The 17216-nt window shown below is 33.8% G+C and overlaps 1 protein-coding gene across 3 annotated transcripts in view; it reads left to right on the top strand.

Annotated features, from left to right (window-relative positions):
• Positions 1-17216, top strand: part of CSMD3 (CUB and Sushi multiple domains 3) — a 574655-nt gene that overhangs the window by 198424 nt on the left and 359015 nt on the right. For all 3 annotated transcript variants that reach the window (XM_086880080.1, XM_086880087.1, XM_086880091.1), the window contains exon 6: positions 16555-16667. In XM_086880080.1, coding sequence (XP_086736206.1) covers positions 16555-16667 — 113 coding nt within the window. The remainder of the gene's footprint in view (positions 1-16554; positions 16668-17216) is intronic.

Raw genomic sequence — 17216 nt, forward strand, 5'->3', positions numbered from 1 at the left:
TGTTTGTGTTTTGGTTATTTTTGTGGTACTTGTTTCCCAGAGAGTTAATTATAAAAAGAGAATTCTGTAATAAGGTGGAATTAAGGAAGTGCTACAGTGTTGAGTGCAGTTTATAGCAGAGTTCAGCTCCTGTGGGAGAGAAATGAGAGATGATTATGACAGAAGCAAAGGCTAACAGTCCTTAGAGCATTGTTTTTTCATTTAGCTTTGAATTACAATTAATCTACTAGCAAGACCTTCCACCAATTGTTAATGGATTTAAACTAGGTAGCTGAAAGTTAAGTTTATACTGAAAATATCACTAACTATGAAGCTACAGTTTTGCTAGATGTGCTGGAAATTGTTTTTATTACTATACTCTTGTGTGTCATATATAGATATAAATTGGAATGTTACAGAAATGTTGCCATTCCATCTGGTTTTGGTGATTTTGAACACAGGTTTCCCAAAACTGTGAAGTAGAGCAGCACGTTCTATTATTCTGTTCTATAAAGATTCCATAGAAATAAAGCTTAAATTGTTAAACTTGTAAATTCAAGTATGTGTTGCTGTTTTAAAGTGATGCAACTTGATTTAAATAAAGTCTGATCTGTTTAATATGACTTTTCCTCTTGGTTGGTGCAAAGCTTGCTACTGATGCAGGAAAAGGGTAAAAAATTAACGTGGTGGTTTCAGTAGCTTAGTCCAGTTTACACAGTGGAGTCCAGATTGCTTTGCAACATATCCTGTATTACTGGTGTCTAATTTTCCTTTGGGTTCACATGTAAACATGGGACACAGATTTAAACTTTAGTGGCTCAGAATTCATGTCATGAGTATCTGTTGAAAAACATTTGATACAACCAATTGGGTCATTCAAGACATTCTTATATATATATGTGTTTTCCAGTGAAAGAAAAACTAGGGACAAACACTGTGATCTGAAGTTTGCAACTAAACCTGAGAGAAATCAGAGTTCAGAGTAAGATGCCATTGGGGAGAACGGTGTTCAGACAGCTAAATAATTGGTACTTTTTTGGTACTAAATCAAATAGACAAAAAGGAAGGTACTTTGTAAACTAGCAGGTATATATATTTGTTTGCATTGACCTAAGCAAAAATAAAAATTATATAATATATCCTTCGGTATTATATTTTAATATATACATGAATTTTTAAAAAGGAGAGGAATGGACTAGTCTGCCAACATTGAGTGTTGAAGCAGAAGAGCAAGGCATTCTTTGTATTCTGAAAAACTGAAAAATAGATACATGGAAAAGACTCTTTAATGAAAAGGAGGATTTAATTTATCTGGAAATTCGTTGAAAGAGCATAATGGCATTATATAGGCATACTAAGATGTTTCTTTTTAATGCAAAAAAATATTTATTTAAAATCTGAAGGATTAAGGCAGTTTGAATGGAATTTTATTAGTATTTATGGGTAAATAGGCATCAATACTAAGGAGAAGTACATCAGTCATTAAAAAAACTTAACAAAACAACTTTGAAAAAGAAGGGGTTAATATAATCCACAGGAGATCTGGCAGTTAAGTGGAAGTGAATGTATCAAGTATATAATAACAGACTATCCTATTTCAAAAGAAAGATATAAATCATAGTAAGAGACCTTTAAAGCTCCTGGTGCAGTCATAAAGATATACAGAGCAGAAAGAAATTTTGCAAAAAGTGAGAAAGAACCACATGACTAATGAATAAAAGCATAAAATACTAAGAAGCTTTGAGAATACAGTAAGAAAGGCTATAGCAGTTGCCTTTACAATTACCAAAGGATATAAAAGACAATGATGGAGGGAGCTTGTAACTACATTACAATGAAAGAGAAAACAAGAAAAATCGTTTTTTTTGGTGAAAAAAAATAACAGAGGGCAAAGGAAGGAGACACCTGGGAAGTTGTAATGGAGACAGTTAGTTCTGAACCATGTAAAAGTAATGGAGTAAGTGATGAAAAATTACTGAATGAAAAAATTTAATTCTCTTTACTAACCAATTTTTTACTACAAACTAGCAGAAAAAAATGTCTGTAAATATGTGGTGTACTTAGTTGGGAAAAGGCACACAAATAATTACTAGTTAGTCTCCGTAAGTCATGTTGTGTTGCATCTTAAATGGATTAGATCTAGGCCTGGTAATGTTAAATATATTTGGAATATCTCAGTGGAAGAAGAATTATACATTAATATCAATAATGGAAATTTGGGGGGTTACAGGCTTCTTAAAGGACAGCAATATATTCAGCAATAATGCTGGTAAATCAAAGTGTACTTGAACATGTGAAATTAGAGAAATACAAAATGTAGGCTAAATAAAGAAGGCATAGGAGGAAATATCAAATAAGGAATAAATACCCAGTCAGAGGACTAATACTAATTAAATACATCAAGAAAACACAAAACAAATAAATATTAATAAGAAAAAATATTGAACACTATGTTCTTGTGTGCATATACTTTGGTGTGTGTAAAAATAAATTGCTTTTATAGTATGTGCCCTGCATTTATACAGGCACACAACTTCTATAAGTTACAGATAGGGTTAATAAAGATTCTGACATCGGTTGAATTCTTATTCGGCTGAAAAAAAATCGTGCGTTGATTTTCATTTACAAATGTAAATGACATTTGATATTTATACAGCCTTTAAAACTGCATTAAAATATGCATTTAAAATATTTTCATGTTTCCTAATGAGGTATTTTCTTATATATCATGATAAAATGAATTTAAAAAAACAAAAAACATTTGAAACAATATTAAAAAATCTGGTGGTGTTGTAACTCAGTAGGGCTAACATTTGTTTGGTGTGTCATGCTAGGATGGGTATTAAGGCTTGGGACTAAAGAATACTGGCATAGTTGTGGAGCCTAAGATTGCTTTCACCTTCTGGTTAACTTTCTAATAATTACATTCTTATAGGTTAATACTGTAAAGATCAGTCTTAATTTATAGCATGTGAATTAGTGTCCTACTATCTTTTATAGGTTATTAGATCTGAGTATTTGCAAACTTTTCAACTCATATTTTTTCAGTAGAGTTGCTCAGGGTGCTCAGATAACATTATCCCATTGCCACAAATATCAGTAAAAGCATCATATAAGAATTTAATAGATAATAGACTCTGATACAACATATTTTAAAATGAATATTGTCTTTTTACATATTTAGACTAATAATTATAATTTAGAATATATCAATTTCCAGTCAAATGTAATGAACAGAGGTTCTTTTGGCAGCTTCAATTTTTGTGGTAATACTTTTTTTATTTGGTAAAGTAAATAAAAATCATTATTGTAAGAGATGCTTACTTAAAATCTGCCCCAGTCTGGCAAATCTGCATAATAAGCTGGCTATTCACCTAGGGTACCAGAATTTCCTAGACTGGTAAGATATTTCATTCTAAAACCACAGAATATTGGTAAATTTTATAAACTTTGTTTATGTTCTTTACCAAAGCTTTCATAGGTATAAGTCAGTATATTAAGCAATTCCATTAATTTTATTCAAAATAAATACTATAATAAATATTTTGTGTTCCATGTAAAACCCAACATTATTCAGCAGGTCTCGTTCATTTTGTGTGGCAGAGGGGGAGACAAAGACGTGAGGATTAAAAGCAAGTTATATTTGGTTGTAGGACAATGACAATATTATTTTCACTTTCTATGGAACAAACATTTATTTAAAACATTTTTTATGTCTCTTTCAGCTGTAAATTAAAAACTTTTGAATCCAAGGATTTTTTCAAGTAGCACAGATTGATATAAAAAATCAATTTGAAGTATTTCCAATTATCAATCACCTTTTGTTTTTTAATAATATTAATTACCCCAAATTAAAAAGTAGGCTATGGGATTTTATATTATTGTGGAGAATCTTATGCATTCTTCTTATTTCCTAACTGTTTATTATATTGTGCTTTTAGGTGTATATTGCCCTCAACAGCCCCTGTTAATGGAGAGTGTGACATCTTTTTTTTTTAAAAGTTAAATAACAAATGTTCATTTCAGATACATGGTGTCAAATCATGGAGAGATGAAAAAGCTGTGTCATGGTTTGTTCACTGGCTGATTTACTGGAAACAGCAGGTGGCTAGCAACCAGACCCATGCAGTACCCAAAGTGTATTTTCATCTCTGAGAGCAGCATTTATCTTTTGAAAAAAAGAATAAATTATATAAATTGTGATTTTACACACACCTGTGTGTTAAGAATTGACATAAATGATTTTTACACTTAATCTTGCTTATGCTTCAGCTTAAAAACCCAAAAATTCTTGGTCTCATTTTCCATAAGATTTGACACAAATGTTGCTTTTTAAAATTCTTTATATAATATTTCTTTTTCTAAAAGATATTAAACACACTGAAAAACTATGTCCTTGTTTTTTTGTGGCTGTCTTAGCATATGTAAACAATAATCAATAGCATACCAATACTAAAGTTTGGTGAATCCTTTTCAAAACGATGTCTTGTAAATCAGTAGGGTTTGGTCTGGACTTTATACACACATCATTTCATGTTTATCTACATGATTCAATTCAGTGTCATAGCAACCTAGGACTAGAATTGGAAGCAGTACAGCTGTAACAACAGGAATCCTTGCTCAGTGCAAATATTTGTGCTTCTGAGTACATGAATATCTCTGAATGTTTTTCAGTTTGAAACACAGGAGTGTTTTAACTCTAGCAAGTTAGTTACGTGGCACAAAGGGGAAGGACTGCGGTGATCATTCATTTGGTATCTGATACCCACATTGTGTGCTCTCCAGTGCTTCAAACTGTAAAGCAGGTATGTGATGTCCAGAACTCAGATTTAATGAGGTGCTTGGTGCTGACTTGAATATCTCAGAGGTGTTGCTCAGAGGTGTTGCTCTTGTTTGTCTAGATATGCCAGTAATCTACAGAATATATACAGAATAGAAGAGTTGGTTCTTAGTAAAGAACAGAAGAGAGAATTTCAGTTACTAGTCTCAGGGGTCAGTAAGAAAGGCATTGATTTTGAATGAGAGAAGCAACTCTTCTAATTTTGAAGATTCAATATGTGTTTCACAGATACACGGTTTAGTGCCAGAAAGAACAAGTGGATAATCTAGTGCCCCCACCTGTAGATGAGAAGCTTGTGCATTTCATTGGCTTTTCTGTGCTAATTTAAAAAAAATAAAATAACCAGTCTTCTCTTAAAAATCCTGAGTGATCACAGTGATTGCATTGATCATTTACTTCAGCTGCTGGTGTTTTCATGTCTTTGTCAGGTTAGAGAAAGAGGTCTTCAGTGTTTTTTACACTACTTTTCTGAGAACAGCTTGCCTCCCCATTGTCTTCACAAAAGCTGCAGGGGAAACTTTTCCAACACCCAGGGCACCAGCTCCCTCTCCTTCTTCAGTGCCTTGGTGTCTGCAAAGCTGTTTTGCTCACATATTCTCACTCCTCTCTTCCAACAGCAGCTGTGCAGCAGTTGTTCCCTCTTATAAATATGTCATCCCAGAGGTGTTACCACTGTCACTGGTGAACACTTCTCACAGAAGCCACTCCTTCTACCAAAGCCTTGACACTCAAACCCAATAAAATCCTCCAAGTTTCACAGTTTGTAAAGAGCCTCCTTTGAAAAGATCCCAATGAGAGCCACTTTAGATTACTAAATCTCACCTATTCATATAAATAGATCCTATGTTCTTAACAGAACTTCAGAGTTTTTTTTAGAGGTTTTTTTTATTACGAACCATCAAACTAGGAATTAGGGTCTAAAATCTTGTAAAGTGTAAAAGTAATTTCTCTCAAAATGAGGTGTTCTGCATGCATGCTAATGCTACTTGCCCAATCCCCTTCTCCCTTTTTAATTCTTATCTAATAGGGCTAAAAGTGAGCTATCATGTCCCTTACTACTCAGATAATTTCAAAGCTTTGGTCCTTAGTTTTAAAGGCATTTTGCTGCTTATATGTCTATGAAGTAAAAGTGATGGAGGTGTATGATATCCACATTTAATTTTATGACATCGTAAAAATTCTCCTTACAAAAAAAGTGAGAAATGTTTCCCTAAATACAGTCAGAGAAGATTTGAATATGAATGTTACAAATACAATAAAGACAAGTATGCTCAAGTACACAGAATAACAGTAACTTAATAGTATTTTTTAAAGTACAGAAATTGTCATGGAAAGCAGTTTTAATGATTTGACCAGTTTAATTGGGAGATTTGAAATCTATTTCTATCTAGGAGTAACAGGAGCAAGGCAGAGACAACTGAGATCCAAGGGGTACTCTACACAGGCCATATTTCCTGTTCACTCACCTGTGATATGCAGTTGTCCAGAGGCTGAACACAGAGATTTAAGAGTTAATTTACAGTCTGCAATGTGGTGAGTGATAAACCAGGTCCAGGATCCCTCCAGGAGCCCAGTCAAACAGAGATGATCAGGGACAGAACTGGAGCAATCTTAGGCTGAGCTGGAATGGGATTCCTGGGTCTAAGGCAGAGGTGTAACAGAATCCCCAGGCAGACCTAGTCAAGGTCAAGAGGGTGCCCTTACAGCCTAGGCAGTCTGATTTTTTTCTTAGATTTTTGTGGTGGAAAACAAAATATTGTCTATGTGTTGGAAATTTAAAAATTAGTTTTATTATTATTATCATCATCACCATCATCATCATCATTATATAAAGAATGGTGCAGTTTCTTGGTATTTGTCAAACCGTTTGAAATGAAAATTGTATAAAATTATTGAGTAAGAAATTTCTTATCTTACAGATATATTGAAGAAGGGAGAAAAGTCACTACAGATAAATGTAATCAATTAAAAAATTTAAATGTCTAATGTGATAAATACGGTAGAATTAGAGACACAATGTTGGATGTATAGTAGAAAGTTATTGCACAATATGTAACTAGTGGATTAAAATATTGATCCACCTTCCATAGAAGGTGGTTGCTAAAGTGAATGGTTCTTTGAGTAATTTGCATGGATTCCTTGACTACAATTATATTTAAATTATGCAGTAAAATGAGCCTTTCCTGGCAGATTTCAGTATCTACTTTGATACATTTTCAAAGGGAAGAAACAGGAAGAAGTGAAGTCTCAGAAAGGATCACCTGTAGTTTGAATTGAAATGTTTAATGTTTATCCTCTTACTTTGTATTGATGAGTTGTTCTTTAAAAGCATTTCAGGACTGTCTTATTATCACCCTTAAATGATGAAATAACATAACTGACTCAGACTTAAAATGACAGCATTTCAAATTTTAATTCTAATGTTAAGGAACAACTCTTTTAAGATATATTTGCATTTTGATGTAATATCTAAATATGAGCAACTGGAGTGACAGATACTCAGGAAAACTCAGGGTCTAGAAGTACTTTTTCTTATAAGACCCATGGGGTTCTTAATTTTGCTGCAGAGTGGGAGTAATTTGACTTATATTTTAAACTTTATCACCATCCATAGCTGCATGCTAATTTCCCTTCATGCACTACAGAAAATACAATTAGAGTTTTTTACCAGTTTGAACACTGATACGTATATGAGGTTTTTATTTTAACTGCTTTAGTTACATGAAATACTAAGGATTATGGGAAGAGGTTAAATGGGAATTAGCTTCATGGATAGATACTCTTTGCTTCCTATTTCTAGTGCCTCCAAGTTTCTTTAGTGTGCATCTGGCCATACTGATAGCAACTGATGTCAGTTGCTATACAATTTTTGCCTTATTACTGGGAAGCAGCCACAGGCCTTGTACGGCCGTGTATTGATCTGGCAGCTGCATTCTGTTAGGGCTCTTCTGAAGTGTCTTGACTTGAGCTGGTTTTATCTTTTCTTCATCTGCTGGTCAAATGACTATATGACTACCATGTATGCCAAAGGTTTGACAACCCTAAGCAGTTGCTGTGCAACACATGTTTGGCCTCTGTGATAACTGAGTCTTGAGAAGGCTGGGAACCAATGAGAAAAAAACAAAGATTCTGTTGAGGAAGCATCAGACAGCCCAAGGATGACTCAAGACTGAGGAAGGAGAGTTGTATCATGATGATCTCAGGATACTGGTATAGAATCATAGAGTGGTGGCCACAGCTCTCTGCTGTGGGCAAGGACACTGTCCACTAGACCAGGTTACTTGCAGCCCCATCCAGCCTGGCCATGAGCACTCCTAGGGATTGGGTATCCACAGCTTCTGGTAACATGATCAGGTGTCTCACTATCCTTATAGTAAAAAAATTCTTCCTAATATCTTATCTAAACCCACTCTCTTTTAGTTTAATGCCACCTTCCTTGTCCTACTACACAACCTTGTCAGAATTTCTTTCAAGCTTTCTTGTAGGCTCCCCTCAGGTACCAAAAAGCCACAGTTAAGTCACCTGGGAGTCTTTCCTTCTCCAGGCTGAGAAATACCAATTGCCTCAGCCATTCCTTATCCCTCTAATCCTTTTCATGGACCCCCACTGTACTCCAGTCCTTCTTGTACTGGGTGCTCCAGAATACTGGGATGCAGTATTCCAGGTGGGGCCTCACTGGAGTACACTAGAGAGGCAGAATGGCTCACAATAAAAATTTTTCCCTTCTGTTTGGGGAAGAATGAAGTGCTGATCTCAGGATGCAGAGGGACACTGAAAATTTGAATATAACACCTGAGGAAAAAATAATAGGTACTAGAAAAAAAAAAATTATTAATAAATTACTGGTAGTATTAATGAGGCTTTTCAATATTTAGACTGTTAGTCTTGTTAAAGCATTAATTGGACTAATAATAATTTTGACATGGGACTATTCTTCTCTATCCCAACAAGATTTTGTGTGTAACAAATAATATTGCAGAACATTAAAATGTGTAGGGTTAGTGTAAAATTTTTGAGTTTTTAGTTTGGTTCATATATTGACACTTACCAGAAAGACTCAAGGACAAGCTTCCTTCCCCTGTTCAGGCAATACTTGTAAGTATAAGAATTTATTATATAGAATTGAAAAGAAAACAGCTGGTTCAGAAACTGAATACAGCAACATTTTAAGAGAGGTAAATTATATAAGCCTCTCACAGGTAATGATCCCAGTTATTCAGTTTGACTGTTACCAAAAGAAGTATTGGTCACATACAAGTTGTATTCAAATTAGTTTTATTTAGATTAGCTGTGAAAGTAGGGGGAAGAAATTTGCAGGATTCCATGGAAAATGCTCAGGTAGTCTCATTCATCTTTATGCCTGTCCAGGGCTCTCCAATCTCTAGCCAAGGCCCTCAGATTTGGGATTCTTGAAAGAGACAGTTTGATTTATCACGTGGAGGAAAAAAATAAAAAAAATATAAAAAATCCTAGGACAGTTCTTGGTGTCCAACTCATCACGGCTTCTGGACCAGCAGGAGTAGTGCCTTTGTGGGAGGCCTAAAGTGCACAACCTGCACCAGGTGGGCCTGTATCTTCTCAGTGGTGCATCCAGACTCGTCTGCCTCTGCTTTTTGTTGACTGCCTTGAACTTAGTCTCACCAATTACACCAAGGAACTGCTTGTGCAACTTGTCACAGCTTGCTTGGTAGAAAGACCTGTGTATTAGCCACCGTGTGCAGCCCAGGTGAAGTTCATATGTATTTATATTATTTCTATGATCCTCTCAGGGATACTGAGCTGTAAGTGCAAGGTCACTTTGTATATAAGGTATTTGCATCACATTTATGAAAAATGGCTCCTTCTAAGACCCTGACACCTATATGAAAATCAGCAGCTTATGCTAGGCCTGCAGGCAATCAGGACACACAACTGTCCATTAGTGTTATTTATTTATGTGACAAAGACAAGTTTATATGTATCATGAGCTAACAGTTGTGTGTTTAGAAAGCTTCTTTACTAGTACTTTGTTATTCTGTCAAGTCAAGAGATTAACTGGAAAACTTTGACATAGGAACATCTGGCTTTATAGGGTGCAATCAACTTCTGAATTTAAAAAGTATTTCTTAATCTTGGAACTTTTCAACATTTCATATCTACTGTGCTATAAACTTCCATTATCATCACTTGGACCTTTATTCAGTCCTTAATGATTATACATAGGCTTTTCGTGGGATTGCTTTACATTACAGCAACTCTGCTCCAAAATTGAACTTTTTCCAGCATTGCAAAGGCAAGACAAAGCTTTCATATATTTCAACACTGATGTTTTAAAACAAAGACCTTATTTTTGGTCTTTCAGACATCATAATGTACTCGACAAAAAGAGCCAAAGGGTGAATTATTTTTATCCATCTAGATGAATAACTCTAAAATTAATCAATAGATTATTAAAGTACTTTACAGAACAAGTATTTTTTTCAAGGTTAAATAATGTAGAACTTTTCTTCCTCCTCTTCCAAAACACTCACTTATTTAAGTTTGTATTTTTTTGTTTTATAAATCAGAAGCAATTGCAATGAAGTTTCAACCTAAACCATTAGTTTGGTTCTAAATAGCTCATGACTCTGAATTTGAGGTGTGGTAATTTACTGTTCTAAAAATAAAAACCTGCTTTTTGTCATTCATTTGGCTACAGTTCTGAGATGTGGAAACAACAATTAATATCAAACTAGTGTCCTCACTCTCAGATACATAAAATGTTCAGTCCTTCTATAAATATTACAGGGACTGACCATAAGACTTAGATCTTTTACTAACTATGTAACCACTTAAAACTTGGGTTATATCTTAACCTCAAAATTCTAGTAGAGTGTTAGATTTTAGACTCTCTTTTTTGGGGCATTTTTCCTTTACTTTTCTAATTAGCATTTACCATTGAGAAGGAGCTTGCTTTAGGAAGAGACTTTTTCTTCTTTCCTCTTTAAAGACTGAATTCAGACTGTTTAATTTCTCATTGGAATGATGTATTCTGTCATTCCTTATGACTGGACATTGGACTATGGCAGTGGAGAAGAATAACTCAATCCTCTTCTTCTTTTGTTTTCTTTATTTATATGCTTGTTTTATTTCCAAGTTAATCTTTCTCTTCCTGTGTTATTTTTGATTTCATCGTTCGAAGTCTCATCCTAGAAACTGCTTATTTTGACATTGTATTTACCTTTCAAATTAGTTTTTTTTCTGAAGCCAGTCTATGTCATAAGATGGACAATTCCTTAAAAATGCAGGGAATTAATGACTTGAATGTACTGACTGCACACACAAGAGCAGCCATGATGCAACCCACCAGCAGTTTGAATTTCACACATATAATTAAATGAAAAACTCAGCTTACATTAAAGTTCTATAGCTTCTGTCACAGAGATGTCTAATTTAGTCTTTTTCTGAAATACAGATATACTAATATTATAAATGTTACTACTGCATAAATGTAAGCTACAATTAAAATTCTAGGGAAACCACACCTCTTAGAATACTTCCTTTATGTTGGAAATACTTCACAGAAGCAAAATTTACAGGCAATTATCCATTCTGTTGACCTTTGTTGTTATCCAGAGATAACTGAAAATACCTATTAGCATTTAATATTTATGTGATATCTCAAAAAAAATTTAAATCCTGAGTTATCAGTTTAGACAGCAGTAGATTTTGTAAGAAACATAAGAAATTGATGGAGCTTTTTTTGCTTTTTGACAAGATAGGTCAGAGCAGTGTCCTTGCTCTGAAATGATTTAACATAATTTGGATAGAACATTTCCAGGAAAAAAAAGGCCAGTAACCAAAGCTGTCATGCAACAGACACTCACATCTATAATGAATGCCATTAAGAGCCATTAAACTTATCAGTGAAATTGGAAACATAAAAAAATATTGATACACCTAGTTCTACAAAATACTTACTCTTTTAGTGCTTGTCCAAAGAATTAAGTTAGGTTAGTGTCTGAACTTGAATGTAAACATCATGCAACCTGAGTTGATGGAATAAGAAGGTTATGTTAACTTAATCATTAAATCCTTCAGGATCTTTCAAATGAAGTAATATATTAAATATTGAGTTGGCATTAGCTCTGCTTCTCACTCAGAGGAGTGAATCCTCTGCAAAAGATGTTTATTATGAAGCTTGCAACATGAAGTATTGCTTTATGAGATCTAGGCAGTCATGAAGAACACAGAAAAGGATCCCAGAAAGTTTTGCTAATGAGTAATAAGTACACAAATACAGGAGACACAATAAGCTGTAAGTAAATGCTACTTCAGATTTATGTTTAGTAAAATTACTGCCGGTTTTAAGCATAATTTAACCAAACCAGATAGGTAATTGATCAGGTACTGTTCTATTGTGTATCTTTCCACTCAGGTGGCTACTCTCTTTTTTAGTGTATTGTGTTGTGTAAGTATTAAGCGCCAGTAGCACATATATCAGCATGCATAGGCCTTGTCAAAATGGGTGATATTTTGCCCTTTTTTAATCAAAGATTTTTAACCATTAGTTTTATTTCAATGTGCAAATAATACCAAAAAGAAAGAATCTACACAGCTGCAATTTGCATCAAAAAAAGCACTTAGGAATTTGTAGTGCATATATATGGGTGATGAGATCTATGAATGCACTTCGTCATGCTTAGATATAAGTCTTTGTTAGCCTAAGGCTTTGGTAGAATTAGAATGAGTTTCAGCACTGTTTATAGGTGTGGTATCATCCTCTTTTTTTTTTTTTTTTTTTTTTTTAAATTAATTCCATTTCAGTGAATCTGGCATATGAAAAAATGTAGAAACTGTGTGTTTAATTAAGAAGTTTTGAGAAAACTTTGTTGCATATTTTAAAAAAAGCAAAACATTTTTCTCTTTGGATTATTTTTGTATGTTTTGAATGCCTAAATTAAAGCCTGCATTACATCATAATAATCAGTGTATTGACAATTGTGACAATCAGTGACAGTATGTCTATAAGAAGTGTAGATTTAGATGACTTTTAGAAATTAAAGCTAGTCTGGTACATGAACAAGACAGGAGTTTGTCAAGTTTATAGCTATATGACGGTGTATATTTCAAATGTTAAAGTAAATGTATATTGTTCCTTTTCTGGAAGAAATAGAGGATGTGCACTATGCTATTAAAAAAAGAAAATACACCAACCCTGAATTCCACTTTGCAACATAAGGTGGGAATTATATGTTAGAATTTTGAGGGCAAAGAAAATACTAAATGGCTTCACTAATGGAAGCATGTTGTTGTAAAGAAGTGCAGTAAGAATGAAATTTTGATTCTTAAAAATGTTAGTCCCTTATTTCTTCTGTAAACTGTTGTTTACACACAAGTGCATAGATGGGAACTTCACTGGCATATTTACATGCACAGTCAGACTTCTACTAATCCCTTGTTTAGCAACAGAGGTGCATTGTTTCAGTAAGCACTTATTTTTTCAAATACATTTTGCAGTAGATAACAGTCAATGCTGTTGACTACACATAGTGGTAAGACTCTTTAAATCTCTGGTTCACATCCAAGATTCTTCATGAACATTTCTAAGAGTTTATGAAAGACAGCTGCAGAAGGGGAGCTTGCTCTCTGTTGACTGAAATTTACTATGCAGGATTCAGTGCAGCTTGAGAGGGAGCTACATCTTTGGAATTATAAAAGAACATGAGACAGCTGTGTTTCCTTTATGGAAGATATGGTGTTTTACTTTGAATTTTAGGAAAATATTGTAGATGATGCAGCATAACTATGCTTGGAATAGTAGCTGACTCAGAAGTAGGTTGAGCTGCCAATGTATTACTGTAATGGTGAACAGCTTTATAATTTGCTGAGAAGATAAATTGACATGAGAAAAGGGACAGTTATATCAACAGAATAAATTTTGTCAGTTTACAGATCTACTTTCTGGGAAGAAACCCATAGAAACCATGCACTGTAAAAATTGGATTGTAGGAACTGTGAATTTAATTAGAAGCTGACCTCTAATTAAATTCACAGTTCCTACAATCCATATGTCCATAGATGTAAGGATAGATGTAGTAATAAATACGTGATTTGATAGGTACACTAGTTATTCAGCTATTTTAGAAACAAAATTAGTCTTTTACTGTGAACATATCTAAATGTCTAGGATGATATTTTATGATACCTTGGACAATAAACGTGCAATTTATTTTTCACATGGTTTTGTGATTATTGAAGAGAAACACTCTTATAGGCAGAATATATATAAATCAAAATACATGTTAGGAAATGTGTTTTATGACCTTATTTCAATTGTTTAGTAAGACCTCTTTCAGTAATAAGTTTATTCTAAAATTTGAAAGCAGTGAAAGGTTGTTGCCTCTATCTCCACATTGCCTAACAATTATTTAGAGAGTGAGAATTAAAATAAAAGGACTATTTCCTCCTGTGTCAATAGGTGATATTATTATAGAGAGAAATAGCTGTACCAAAAAAATACCATAACCTCTATCCGACAAAAAACAAGTCTCAAATTAAAATATACTTCTTACATCTGTAACAATTTGTTGCAACTAGAGCCACTTTATGGCTATTAGAAAATGTGTTTCATTCTAAAATTCACAATGAAAATGCAGAAATATTCAATGTTTCTAATGGAAAGGTATATGTTTCTCCCTCTTATATTTTATGCATATTCTAGTTCTGTCTAGGAGTTCTGACTTTAATTGGTACAGAGCAATGTACATTCACCACATCCTCTTGAAATTTAATAGCACTATTTTTTTGTTTGGTTGAGTTTTTTGCTTAACTTCATCATCTGGATTTCTTGGATCTTGAATTTGAAGTCAATTTCATAAGCTTAAAAAACTTAGATTCTATGTGTCGTTCAACTGAAATGAATTGTGTGAGCTAATGTGTTTCCACAGTATAAAAACATTCTTTTGCAAGTCTGTGAAGGAGTTTTAATAGCCTGTGGTGTCAGTCAAGCCTTTTGTCATTTATATCAGTGCCTGAGGGAACAAGGGTGCTAGTGCAGTTTCAGAAATTTGGAAAGTTGTCTTAAGCATGTTTTGTTTTGAAGTAGAGTGGGTGGGAAAAGATGAAAAGAGCACTACCTCTAAACTGTTATTATTTCAAAAGTCTTCCTCACAGAATAGTACCCCTACAAACCTATTAGGTATTTATTTAAGTAAGTTTTGGGGTTTTATTCCACTTTAAAAAATCCCTTCAGAATTAATTGATTAATTATGAATACAGTTTTTCTCAAAACAAAATAGGAATCCTTGATGTCTGAACATAAAATGGCATACTTGTTGGCTGGTGTTTTATTTTAACTACGGGAAGAGTTCTGTTTATAACTAAATTGAAGGGCATAGGTAAGTATGTTGACATTCTGAAGATGTGACTGATCTGTCTGGTTTTGGTGAGAAATATATATTGAATTACTGCCTTGATGAAAGGATTTTCTATCTAAACTTTATTCACCTTCTTTATAACATGACATCTCATTTAAAAATTAAATAACAAAGGAAAAATCCCACAAAAACCCCCAAACACAAAAGAACTTAAATTCAGACTTTCCTAATGATCCAGTCAAGATGAAAGATTACTATAATTGCATCAATATCGTTATGCTAAAAAACAAACAGAAAACCAAAACAGTAAAAAATCTTGGTAATTTTGTACACTGGGTTTAATGGTTAATAGTTATTTTTTTCCTAGAAGCCCATAAGGTACTGTAGTTTGGGTTTGTGACTAAACAAGAGTTGATAGCACAACAATGTACTGGCTACTGCTGAGCCGTGCTTGTGCAGCATCAAGGCTTTCATTTCCCCCTCCTCTGTCCCCATTCTTTGTAGACCAGGCATAGGCAGGATACTGGGAAGGGGAAAAAACCTAAACAACAGAACAGACCCAAATTGACCAAAAGGATATTTCATACCATATAACTTCATGGTCAGCAATAAAATATTAGAGGAGCTGCTAGTCATTGGAGACCATTTTGATTGATCTATTTGTGGAATATGGTGAATCATTGCTTTTGTATCATGTCTTTTTTTTTCTCAATTTTTATTAAACTGTCTTTTGAAGAGTCTTTCATGTTTTTTCTCTACCTGTTTTCTCCCCTTACTGTTCTTTGGGGCAGGGAAGCCGGGGAGTGGGCAGCCGTGTGATGCTTGAATGCTGGGTGGGGTAAATCCACTAGACTTCCCTACTCTTCTTATATATCTAATAACTAATTTTCAAATTTACTCAAGTGATGGGATATTTCTTTTTTTTTATATACCCTGAATATAGACAGTTACTTACTCTTGAAAAGTAGATGTCTGATTTATGATTTTACATAGTGGTTTGCATAACCTAAGCTCTTTTCTTCCATATCTTGAATGTGTAAGTCACAAGTGCAAAACTTTCCCTGGTGTCCAGAGCAATGTTCTGTCTAGCCCATTATCTGATCTGTGTAGACACAAATTCTTTCTAGCCTGGGTGCCATGTACTTCCATCTTTACAGTACCATGATGGACCAATAGCATGGTTTCTGGTGTAGTTTCTGGCTTAGCACTGATTTGTATCCCATCACTTGGTCGGGCATAGTGTACAATTTTGTCTGTTCATGCTTGTTAAAATGCTACTAAGCAATAAATAAAATCTCCCACAGAGGCCATGTCAGTGAATGTTAGTTTGAATATAAAAGTTTTCCTGATAATACTAAAATATTTTATTAATATTTTTATTTATTTTTTTAAATTCAGGCTCTCTGGAATGAATATACCTCCTCCAGTTATAAGCAACAAAAACTGGCTCAGACTACATTTTGTAACAGACAGCAATCACCGATACCGTGGATTTAGTGCCCACTACCAAGGTACATTTAAAGAAATAAATTTTAATTGTGGCTGTATTTGTTAGAAAAAAGTAGTGCCTGAAGTTATAGCAAATGGGAAGTGCCACTTAAAAAAAAAAACTCTCATAAAAGTATAGTTTGTTTTTCAACCTGCTATATCAAATTACAATCACTTAGAATATGGGCAATATGTATCTAAATTCATTTACAAAAAAAATATGACAGGAGATACCTGCTTTACTTTAATCTATGCAAGTAATTAGCTTTTAAAATGGTCCTAATATTCTGAAAAATACTGTGGAACAGTAAGAGAGAGAACATCTTTATCATTAAATTATGGGATTGATGTATAAATCATATTTGTAAAGCAGTGAGTAAGTTTCTGTTTACTAAAGTAGCATTTAATCACTATTACTTTTTATTGTGTTTTGGAATGCTTTGCATTATTAAAGGTTTAATTAACCAGAAAGATTCTTACCCACTGTTTTTATGAGCAAGCATTTACTTTGAGTAAGAGTGAAACATCTGAAGGATAATTTTTGTAATGTCACTGATTGAAACAAGGTCATT

The sequence above is a fragment of the Cyanistes caeruleus genome, chromosome 1 (assembly GCF_971803275.1).
Source record: "Cyanistes caeruleus chromosome 1, bCyaCae1.hap1.1, whole genome shotgun sequence".
In the NCBI taxonomy this organism is placed as follows: Eukaryota; Metazoa; Chordata; class Aves; order Passeriformes; family Paridae; genus Cyanistes; species Cyanistes caeruleus.